The sequence below is a fragment of the Tursiops truncatus genome, chromosome 2 (assembly GCF_011762595.2).
Source record: "Tursiops truncatus isolate mTurTru1 chromosome 2, mTurTru1.mat.Y, whole genome shotgun sequence".
Classification (NCBI taxonomy): Eukaryota; Metazoa; Chordata; class Mammalia; order Artiodactyla; family Delphinidae; genus Tursiops; species Tursiops truncatus.
In genome coordinates, this window is record NC_047035.1 from 26,880,784 (window position 1) to 26,891,962 (window position 11,179).

At 49.0% G+C, this 11,179-nt stretch overlaps 1 protein-coding gene across 3 annotated transcripts in view; it reads left to right on the forward strand.

Annotated features, from left to right (window-relative positions):
• The window catches only part of TGFB3 (transforming growth factor beta 3), a 27,994-nt gene extending 17,503 nt beyond the window's left edge, over window positions 1–10,491 (forward strand). For all 3 annotated transcript variants that reach the window (XM_073800213.1, XM_073800214.1, XM_033850817.2), the window contains 4 exons: window positions 3,958–4,065; window positions 5,817–5,985; window positions 8,177–8,330; window positions 9,261–10,491. In XM_073800213.1, the coding sequence (XP_073656314.1) occupies window positions 3,958–4,065; window positions 5,817–5,985; window positions 8,177–8,330; window positions 9,261–9,419 (590 nt within the window). In that variant the 3' untranslated portion in view covers window positions 9,420–10,491. The remainder of the gene's footprint in view (window positions 1–3,957; window positions 4,066–5,816; window positions 5,986–8,176; window positions 8,331–9,260) is intronic.
• The last annotated feature ends 688 nt before the right edge of the window (window positions 10,492–11,179 follow it).

The following is an 11,179-nucleotide window of genomic DNA, read 5'->3' on the forward strand; positions in this document are numbered from 1 at the left end:
TTAAGAGAACTTCCAAGTTTTCGGCCTGTTATGGGAGAGTAAGCTTTTATTAGGTCAGACGAGGAAATGGAGGCCCAGAGAAGTTAAGTGGCTTGACCAGAGTCATCCAGCCTGGATTAGAACTTGAGTCTCCTGATGGACAGTCATCGTGCCTCATGGCATCACGCTCTGCTATTTCTTCCCTTCTTTGCTTGGTGGTACTGCCTGGTCTGGTGCTCAGTGGGTTGAGGGTATCTAAGGTGGTCCTGTCTGTTCCTTGTATCCCTCTTGTGAAGAATTTTCCATTCTCATCAGCTGCTGGGGAGCCACAGTCCATCCATCCACGTACTGATACCCAGAGTCCCTTGGGCAGGTGGGTCCTTCCTTGTCCTCAGTGTTTTAGGAAATTAGGGGTTGAAGCTCTAAGGCAGAGATCACAAACTGGTTGGCCTACCAATATTGTTTTAATTTACCTAGTGGTCAACAGTTTTTGTTTTAAAGTCAGGAGATTTCACATAAAACCTAGACTTGTGGCTTTTCTTGACACATGGGAAGATTTCCTGGTAACAATCCATCAGAGGTGAGTAGGGCCACCTCTTGAGGCAGGGCATGCATTCTTCATGTCACCACAGGCCCTGCCATTCCCCAGTGTTTCCCAAGAGTGCGGCTGGCAGTCCAATTCAGCATGATACGCTGGCTCGCTTTGCTCACTTACATAACCTGCTGGGCTCTGTAGGCATCCGAGTGTGCAGGTCCCCATCTGAGGGGCATAACCTGGTGGCTGAGTTGGCAGATAGGGGGCTGGAGGTCCTGCCTCAGCTCCAAGGGTACTGGGATTTCCCTCCTATCTCCCTGACTGAGCATGAAGGCAAAAACCTGGGAGAACCCATGTGCACCAGCTGACGGCAGCACTGTGGGAATTCTGACTCAACTCTGCCTAGAGCCCGACATGGCTACAGAGAGGAGCTGCTGGGGAAATGAATCTCTCAGCTTCCCTGTCTGATTTTGATCAGCTCCACCTGGATTTCTTTGAAGCCCTGGGCACTTGAAGGAGTTCTTATTTTCACAGCTGCAGAACTCAATGAGAAGTTTGCACTGAGAATGATTTCCATCCTCCTTGAGACATCAAAAAGATAATTTCGTAATAAAACCTATGGGTTCCCCACCCACCGTCCCCACCGCTGCCAATTCTGAGGTTAGTTCTTCACTGGAACCTTCAGTTCCCGCTCTGGCCGCTGCTGCCCACCCCTCGCACGGGAGAGTCATACACAGACCTTTACTTCTGCAGAGCTCCTGAGTCTCTTGAGGGTTCTTGGCCCCAAACAAGGCAGTAAATGGACTCCAAATGGAGCAGTTGGCGGTGTGGACTGTGAGGAAACTGAGTCACATATACGGTCTTGTATTAGTTCAGCAAACATCTAAGAGCCTACTGTGTACCGGTTCCCAGGCTGCTTTCTGGGCCCAGAGCCGGCTGGAGCCCTCTCCAGGGCTGTGGGCCCAGGTCTTCACACCCCTGTGCTATTGTTCCACACAATCTGTTGGCTCCCCTGTGTGCAGAGCCTGGCCTCCCCAAGCAGGCCGGGCAGGGAACACGCCCAGCACCATGGCTCAGGACAGGGGGCACACTGGGAATACACAGGCGTTTTGTATCTCAGTGACTGTGTGGGCGTCTACCTTGATGGTCCCGGCTGGGCTCTCTTTGGTCCCTCTTTGTCTCTAACAGTTAGGAACGTGGCTCTGATATCAGGCTGCCTGTGTTTGAATCTTGGTTCTACCACTTACTGGTTGGATACCTCGGTCAAGCCATTTAACTTCCCTAAGTCTCAGTGTCCTCATCTGTATAATGCGGGGAGGGGGTAATAACAGCTCCTGCTTTGTAGGATTAGTATGGGGATTACGTAAATGACTTAATGCACACATAGTCTTAGAGCGGTGCGTGACATGTAGCAACACTCAACAAACGTTGGTGATTATCGTCATCATTCTCTGAGCCCTCTACCTGGACAGAGCCTGCTAGCCAAGCCAGGCACCATCACACACGCACTGCCTGCACCCTAACCCTAACTCTCCCCAACACATCTGTCTGCGTCTTGACTTTCTAACTCACAGACTCATAGGACTTGTCCACTCTAGGTCTCTCCCGGACTACTTAAACCTTTCTGGGTAATAGGAAGTGTACTATGTTTTATGTAGCCTGTTTCAGCTACTCTAGCTCCTTCTTTCAGCCACCTTAAACCAGAAGGAGGACACTCCTTATACATCCCTCTCTATCCACTTCTTGTTCTCCATCTGGGGCTCAGCTTCCTTGTTATATTGGCCCCTCCCCAGCCCACCAAAGCCAACCTGGGACAGAAATCTTCAAGCTGAGCAGGTGTCAGTGTGTCCCAGAGGCTGCCCTGACTGGGGGAGAACAAACGAAGCGGGATCTAGAGTTTATGGGAGAAGGGATTGGGCTGGTTTTTAACTAGTAGAACTGGGACATCCAGGCCTGCCTTTTGCTGACTGGAATCTCTGGGCTTGGGCCATTCTGCGCATGAGAAGGGTGCTGAGGTGGCCTGGACTCTGGGGTTTTCCCTGCTGACATCAGATTTCTGGAAGACCCCAGGTTGGCCCCAAGGCTGGATGCTCACACAGAACTAGGGTGACCTCCAAGAGCAGGGCATCAATCAGATCCCTGAGGCGCTGACCCTGACTTCAGAGGTCATCCCCCCACGACCTCTCCCATACCTGACCATAGCTGGCTGCTGCCCCGGATCAAGAGAGCTTCCCCGATTGAGTCTTACCCACCAGGACTGACATGATACCTGACTACCTGGTTTCCCTGCACAAAACTACTGGATTCAGTTCAAATTTTTCATTCCTTATTCCTCCTTTTTTTTCCTTCCACTTTATGCAACCCCTTTTACTAGTTTCCTTGCTTTCCCAATTTTAGTTACCAAAATACCCAATCCCACAGCCAATAGGAGAAAGGGCCAGAGCTGGCCTTTTTGCCCCACAACATCAGCCACCAAACCCTGGTGCCTCCAGGCTTCCTCACACTTCTTTTCTCCGAGCTCATGCCATCTGGGCCCTCGGCCATGGCCCTCTGCCTTCTCTTCCGGCCTGTTCTCTAATTTCACAACCATCTTCCTGAGCCAGTGGCTGTCCTCAATGAGCCATCCACAGCCCCGCTGGATACATTTACAACTCCCCCGTTAAGGTGGACAAGGATTGCCAAAGAAGAAACTCTAAGTAATCTGGACCTCATCATGTCCTTGTTCCTTAAGGAAAATATAGCCAAGCATAACTGAGATTTGCATCTTATCTCCTCTGGAATCTACCTCTCTCTGTCTGTCTACAGTTGTAGCCCTGGTAGAAATGGTGGCCTCTTCCACCTTACTGATTCTGCTGCTTGCTTGCTGGAGACCTTGCTCTAGCCTTGCTTTCTGAATTTTAATCCTAGAGCTCAGCCTGTGCCCCTTCCTCCCATCTTGTGGCCTTTTGAATCACAGCCTCTCTACCCCACAGTTCTTTAGTTTTCCCCTTTCCCTGGTCTCTTCCAGGCACTCTGCCTCTCTCCTCCATCGTTTCACAGCTAGAATATCTCCTCTCTCAACCGACATGTATGGGGTGTGACTGGTTTTCTCCTTTCCTGTACCCTCATCCTTTTGCCCCCTAGTAGGCTGGTGCCATTTTTTTTTCCCTAAACCATTCTTTGAAAATAGATGACTATTAAAGTTCTCCTTCACGGTGCCCACTAGTTTATGCCTCCATTTGCTTGTCTGTAACACGACAGAAATTTGTGGAATGTGGCAGCGTGAGTGCGAAGGTCTGCTATCGCCCTGGTAGCACTTTCTGTCACCTGTGAGCCTCAGTCTAACTCAGTTCCTATGACTGCCTATGGCGGCAGAGGCCCTGGCTCTTCTGTGTGTGACTGGTGGGTACCCTTCTTCATCACACAAACTGCTTTTCTCACCATTGCTGTGTCTTATTTTGCAGAATCCAACTTAGGTCTGGAAATCAGCATTCATTGTCCATGTCACACCTTTCAGCCCAATGGGGATATCCTGGAAAACATTCAAGAGGTGATGGAAATCAAGTTCAAAGGTAACAAAATGGATGTGTATATGGTAGAATGGGTGGGGGAGTTCATGAAGCAGGACGGAACAGGAAACCCCTACCAGGCCCCAAGGAAGGGAACCAAGTGAGCTCCCTCACGGAGATGGCCAACTGTTTTGCACTTGAGGGATTCTGCTTTGTCCCAAAAGCAAGAACTCTCTATTCTATAGAGAAATACATTAGCATCTGGAAGACAGTGTTATGCTAGTAAGAGCCGTGAAATCATGTAGGCAAGCTGGTCCACTTCTCTGAGCTCAGACAGCAAACTGGGGATGACAGTACCTCTTTCACCAGGTTGTCATGAAATCCAATGCGATAACGAATGTAAAACAGAGTGCATGGATGCTCAGCAAGTGATAGTTGTCTTTGCTTTCCCTAAAAGAAATGAACTTTGGTGGCTGTGAATATGAGCACTCTGACTATTGGGCTTTGCAGATGTCGCAGAGCCCACGCGATCCGACATCCGGGTTTGAACGACTGCTCTGGGCCTCAGGGTATTTGCATTGAGGGCAAAATAGTTGAGAGTCATTTCTGGTTTTCCAGTATGTTTCCAAGGCACTCAGCCTAGACAGTCTCTGGATTCCAGGGAAGTACTATTTTCCTTTCTAAGCTCTGTTGTGGGTGACTGAGGCACACCTGAGGCCAGGAGGTTTGTCAAGGTCAAACCAACCAATTCAAAGCCTGAGGTCAGAGGCGTGTCTGGAAAAAGGTACAGGTCTCTCTTGACTCCCAGCCCTGAGCAGTCCTTTGACCCTTCATGGGCCTTATTTCAGAGCCTGATTTTTTTAAAAGCACATCATTTGACATCCTAATCACGGAAACTCAGAGCTCAAAAGACCTTGGAGTCCCTACCTGCAGCCCGGGTTGGGTTGAAATCCTCCCACTTCACTAATCGTTATCTTGTTCATAAAGATTTTCAGAAAAAGAAGTTTGAGGTCCATCTTCCCGTTTATCTTCCAGTCCCAGTGCCCCTGCGTGAGGTCCAAGTCCCTCCCGTCACCATGCAAATTCATCTCCTCATGTTCCTGTCCCTGGTGGAGATGGACCACAGCCAGCAGCTGGCCGTCACAAAATAGATCTTCTTTTACTTGAGACTCTTTCTAATTCAGGTTTCAGTCTTTGCAGATGAAATGGCAGGTTTCCTTTCCAGTTTGTCTGCTAAGCTGTTTACCGTACACTTCATGATCTTATCTGAGTTTTATAGAGAAAACACTTTCGAAACTATAAGTGCGATGCGAATGTTAACAATTATTCATTCTTGTTCTTCTGGCTCCCATTCAAACTGTCTTAAATTGTGACACCTGAAATCATAGGTAGGACTTCCGTGCTATTTTTGACCAATTCAGATTATAAGAGGAAACTCATATCCCAAGCTCTAAGTCTCAGAATCTAAACTGACAGTTCAAAAAAATGTGTTAGAGCTGCCTAGTGACAAGGATGCTTCATGAATCCCTGTGGATTCCCTAGGAAGCATCTCGGGAAGGGCTCTCTGCCCTCTGTATGCACAGGAGTCACGAGGGGGTCTGACCGGGGGCATCTTGCGCGTCCCTAGATACCGGTTCCTCCACCCAGTCTTCCCCTTCCTGCAGCTGGACGTTAGCATGAAGCTGCATCTCACCCACCCCTTCCTTGTAGACCCCACTGTCCCTCCCCCTGAACAGTGCGGGGATGGGATGAGAAAGCAGCAGCCACCCTGCCTTCCCTAGACAGGAGACCATCATCTTCCTTCCCTTCCACAGGTGTGGACAGTGAGGATGATCCAGGCAGAGGAGATCTGGGGCGACTGAAGAAGAAAAAGGAACACAGCCCTCATTTAATCCTCATGATGATTCCCCCAGACCGGCTGGACAACCCAGGCCAGGGAGGTCAGAGGAAGAAGCGGGCCCTGGACACCAATTACTGCTTCCGGTAAGCCTGGGCTCACGCAAGACCCACAGACTCCTGAGACCACATTGATTGCACGCCTTCTATGTGTCAGGCCCCAGGCCTAAGCCACCCCCAACTGAGGGTCCCTGATGCTCTTCACAAACATCTCCCAGGAATGGAGATGTAGAACCTCTTATAAATCTTTTTCTGGGAGCCCCACTGTTTTCCCACAGCCCAGCCCTGGAAGGGCCTGGACAAAGTAAAGGAGGAGGAGAGAGTTGCTCAAACGGTTTGGATTAGAGGCTTGGCCTCTCCATGGTTTTCATGCTTTAAAATACTTGTAGGGTATGTTTGTGTGGCAGGGAGATTAATGCAGAGATTTCCATTAAAGAAGGGCTCAGTTCCCTGTGAAGGGTCCAAGGATGCTACCGGATGAGGGAAAACAGGACAGTCTCCATTTGCAGTGGGGGATGGGAGCTAGGGAAATTATGAACTCATTTGGAAATAGTTGGGTAGCCATTGTAAAGAGATTCAAAAATAGCATCTTATTTAGGAATACTTCAGTCTCTCATTTATAAGGGAGGGGGATTAAGAGAGCACACAGAGCAATTACTGAAAGGTAGAAGATGGCCGCATCCATGAGAAGGTCTGAAAGATAAAGTACTTGAAGGAATTTGGAACAAGGAGCTCATCTATGGACGCAGGAAAGGCTTCTGAAGGGTGTGGAATTTGAGCCGAGTCTTCAGGGCTTTGTGAGGCTTGAGCACGTAGGGATATGGGAGGAGGAAGCACTTTGGGTAGAGGAAGGCGCACGAATGGGTCAGCTTGGCCGGAGAGGAGGATGCCCGAAGGAGCTGGGGAGGATGAAGTGGGAAATCTTTAGATCTAAAGCCATGTCTTCTGAGGAACGATGGAATGAACCGGGGATGTTGAGCTTGCGGAACAGAAGGTATAGGAAAGGCAGCGTGGTTGCCTCCAGCTGAGGGCTGGCATGTAGATTTGTTCTGTGTGGCTCTCAGTCAGTTAGGAATGGATGTTCTTGGCTGCAAGTGACAGTGGCTTAAACCACAGGGGACTTCCTGTTCATAAGAAGCGTGTAGCAGCAGGCCCAAGGTTGGTCTGGATGCTTACTTACGCCATTGAGGACACAGGCTTTCTCTCTCTCCAGTCTGCCACGCTCAGTATGTTGGCTTTTCATCCCCTTGCTTCTGGTCACATAGCAAGACTGCTAGAGCTCCAGGTATCCTGTCCATGCTCAAGACAAGAGGAGGGAAGGAGGTAACCAGCAGCCTTCCTCTTCCATCTGTGACTTATGAAGAATCAAATACCTTTGCCAGAATTTGCCCTCGCCCACTGCATACTTCTGCTTATGTCTGATCGGTCATTGCTGGGTTACATGACCATTCCTACCTGCAAGGGAGGCCAGGAGAACAAGTATCTGGTGTTCCAGACTGTAATGGGCGGTGGCAAGAGAGAAGGCAGGGTAAGAATGGCTCTTGAGTAGAAAAATGAGAATGTCTGCCACAGTTTACCCTCGGAACCCACAAGAAGCCAGATTTTGGCCAATAGTTGCCTTTGGAAGTAGCAAGTTCTAGGTCTCAGCAGGTACTGAAGGACAGGCCAGACGCCCACTTGGCAAGGGGTATTGCCAAACGGATTTCTGCAGGCAACGGAATTGAAGTGGCCTGATAATCACATTTGGGGTAATCTAGGAATCATGAATCTAATAGAAGGATATGTCTTGTTTGGATTCAATAGCCTCTAGACTTAGACTAAGCAGTCATTTACTATAGTACATAAGTGCCTAAGCTTAGAGTTTATTTCTGGTTGGGTGCACATTAGGCAGGTAACAATAAAACCGACCTCAACAAAGTTGAGTTTGCTAGTAACATTCAGTGCTTGGTTTTATGTGGAACACTTCAAGTCTTTGTTTTGATTCATGCTGTAAAAGGGGCATGGCCACTTCTGCCTTTTTTCTCTTCTTCATACATTATCTATGTATGTATATATCCACGCCTACTATGTCCTTGGGATTCTGGTCTTCAACAGAGGAAAATGCTTTTATAGTTAGTACAGCTCAATGCACTCGAACCTGGGAGTCCACTGATTAGAGCCACCTCTTATGATGACCAGGAAGGATTCCAAGTGCAAATATGAGGGCTATTTGTGAAGTTTTTTATGTTGGTGATTTCCTTTTAGGTTGATTTTTAAATCATTTTCGTTGTCATTGTAGCAATCTGGAGGAGAACTGCTGTGTGCGCCCTCTCTACATTGACTTCCGACAGGATCTGGGCTGGAAATGGGTCCATGAACCTAAGGGCTACTACGCCAACTTCTGCTCAGGCCCGTGCCCATACCTCCGCAGCGCAGACACTACCCACAGCTCAGTATGGAACAGGGTCATGCCGCGTGGGGGGTGGGGCTAAGCCAAGTACGCCACTTGTTAAAAAGGATGCATGAAGGGCTGCATGTTGAACGAGCGGAGGAGGACCTGGGGTGTAAAATCCCTTTGGTGACGGTTCCGATCTTGGCACCTGGCCCAACTCTAGTGGGCCACATTCTACCCTTTAAAATTCCTTCCCTAGTTTCACCCAGACTTTTAAGTTGCTTTGTCTATTTGCTTTTGTAATATGGAAATTAATTACTGTCACATGCCACCCCCTATGTCAGAGATGCACATGGCTGGCAAGGAATATTGGGGCCGAAAGGCCTCTACTGTTGGATAAAGAACTCTAATAATTCTGGCCTCTTGAATGTAGAAAAGTTATTTTAAAAGACAATGTAAAGCACACAGAAGAAGACTATACGAAACAAAGGGAAAGAGAGGGAAGACCGAACCTAGCTTGTCTTTCCCTCAAGAGGAATCCAAGATAGGGCAGTAACTTGTGAAGCGTATTCCCTCATAGCTCCTTGTTTCTGCATCCTGTCTGGGGCCCTATACTCTGGCACTGAGTAAATGGCTCAAGGCAATGTTTAGTGAGAATGGTTCTCAACGAAGTGACCAGTTACGGCTAGGATGAACCAATACAGGGGGGCTTCTTCACAGCCAAGAGACTTTCATGATCAATTCCAAGTCCCCCAGTTATGGGGGTTATGCTTAAACCGATAACGCTCAGACGCCACGTGCTGCATCCCGCGTGGATGAACAGTAACCCGCCACTCACCCGAACTGGGTTCCGCCAGTTCCTCTGAAGGAGCACCAGTGGCCCATTTACCATGTGCTCAGTCTCTGGAGCAGCCCCTAGACCTTGTAGAGTCCCTGGGCCCCTGGCCTGAGGTTCAGCTTTCCAACCTCTCAATGATGCCTCCCTCCCCAGGTGCTGGGACTGTACAACACCCTGAACCCTGAAGCCTCGGCCTCCCCTTGCTGCGTACCCCAGGACTTGGAGCCCCTGACCATCCTGTACTATGTCGGGAGGACCGCCAAGGTGGAGCAGCTCTCTAACATGGTGGTGAAGTCCTGCAAGTGCAGCTGAGGCCCGCCTGCTACAGAGAGAGAGGAGGGATTGCCACTGCCTGCCTGCCTGCTCCTCGGGAAACACAAGAGCGATGGACCTCACCTTGAGGCCTGGCCCACAACCTTCAGCTCCAGGCAGATGGCTGAGATGGGGGTTCCCTTTTGGAACATTTCTCTTTCTTGCTGGTTCTGAGAATCACTGTAGTAAAGAAAGTGTGGATTTGATTAGGGGAAGGTTGAACTCTACGGAACACATGGATTTTCTGTGTCACAGACAGAGGTGGTGGGGACAGAGGAAGAGGGATGGCAAGTCGACACGTCGCAGGGCCATGGGATTTGGGATACCCTAGGGAGGAGGAAGGGCAGAGAATGGCCGGGGGGCCAGACTGGAAGACACTTGGAGCTGAGGTCAGATTGGTCATCATCGCTGCCCCACGTCTGCTCGAGGGGACCTGGATTACGTCATACAAGGCAAGTGTTTTTCTTCAGGCAGGTTCCCAAGACAAAGTCCCAGAATTGTATCTCATACTTACCTGGGATTATGGACAAATCTGTTAGTTTTGCAAATTGTCCCCTGGAGGTCAATCAGCATCAAGGGTCACTACGGGGTTGGCGGGGAGGGTGGAATCCAGGTAATGCAGTTCCTGGGCCCTATGGATATGCTGAACTCAGAAGCAGAGGGTGGGAATTAACCCTCTCTGGTCTGCCCCCTGGGTTCCTCCTCTCGCCTTCTTCCTAGATCGTATTTCTCCTTGGACATTTGGCTAGACACCTTCCAGGTCAGGGTGCACGTATCTGGATTTTGGGTCTCTGCAGCCTTTGGGCATTATGGGTTTCCCCTCCTGACCCCCCGAGGCCTTGTGCTCATCTGGTGTTCCTGGAAGCAGGTGCTACAACGTGTGAGGCGTGCGGGGAAGTTGCACAAGTGCCACACAATGACTTGGCCCCAGACGCATAGACTGAGGTATAAAGACAAATACAAATATTACTCTCAAAATCTTTGTATAAATAAATATTTTTGGGGAATCTTGGATCATTTCATTTTCTGGAAGATTGTTTCTAAACAATAAAAGCCTTATTCTAAGGTGTAAGTCTGACTCAATGTGTCCTTAATTACCCTCTTCTTAATTCCACGTTCACATCTAATGATCAGAGGTAACTGGAATCGGGGGCTGAAAATCTCAAACATCGAAACATTGCTGACCGTGAATTCCCCTGACAGTGGCACACTGCACTGCCTTCTGCCGTCTGAGAGGGCTGCACTAGTTTGTGTTCCCTTCCGTCTTGGATACATTATCCTCAGACACACAGAGGCAGTGGCTCAGATGTGCAGATAGCATATGAATTTGACCTCCATTTAGTTGTGGGCAAAGTCACTTGGGGTGATTTCACGTATGGAAATGTGTTGGTTTGTACATTCACTATAAATTCAGTTGAGAATTAGAGAAACTGTCTGTGGCAGATGGCCTAAGAATATGAGGCTAATTCTGTTACCAGGTTGAGCCTAAAAGAGCTCACCAGGGACTCCTTTTCAGAGGATGGGCCTCTTGTCAGGGATTTGGGAACGGGAGAGGGCAAGAAAAGCGCAATCCCATAGTTCTCTTATGAGGTCATGGATGCCAGAGCAATGCAGAATTCTATTGCGGCTTCATGTCCACCTGAAGCAACCATCTGCAGTAAGTGAGGAACCATCGAGCAGCTCCTGAAAAACATGTTCCTCTAGAAATTACTTTACCACTGGTAAAAAAGAAGTCTATCTGAAGCTAACATTTTGAAGGT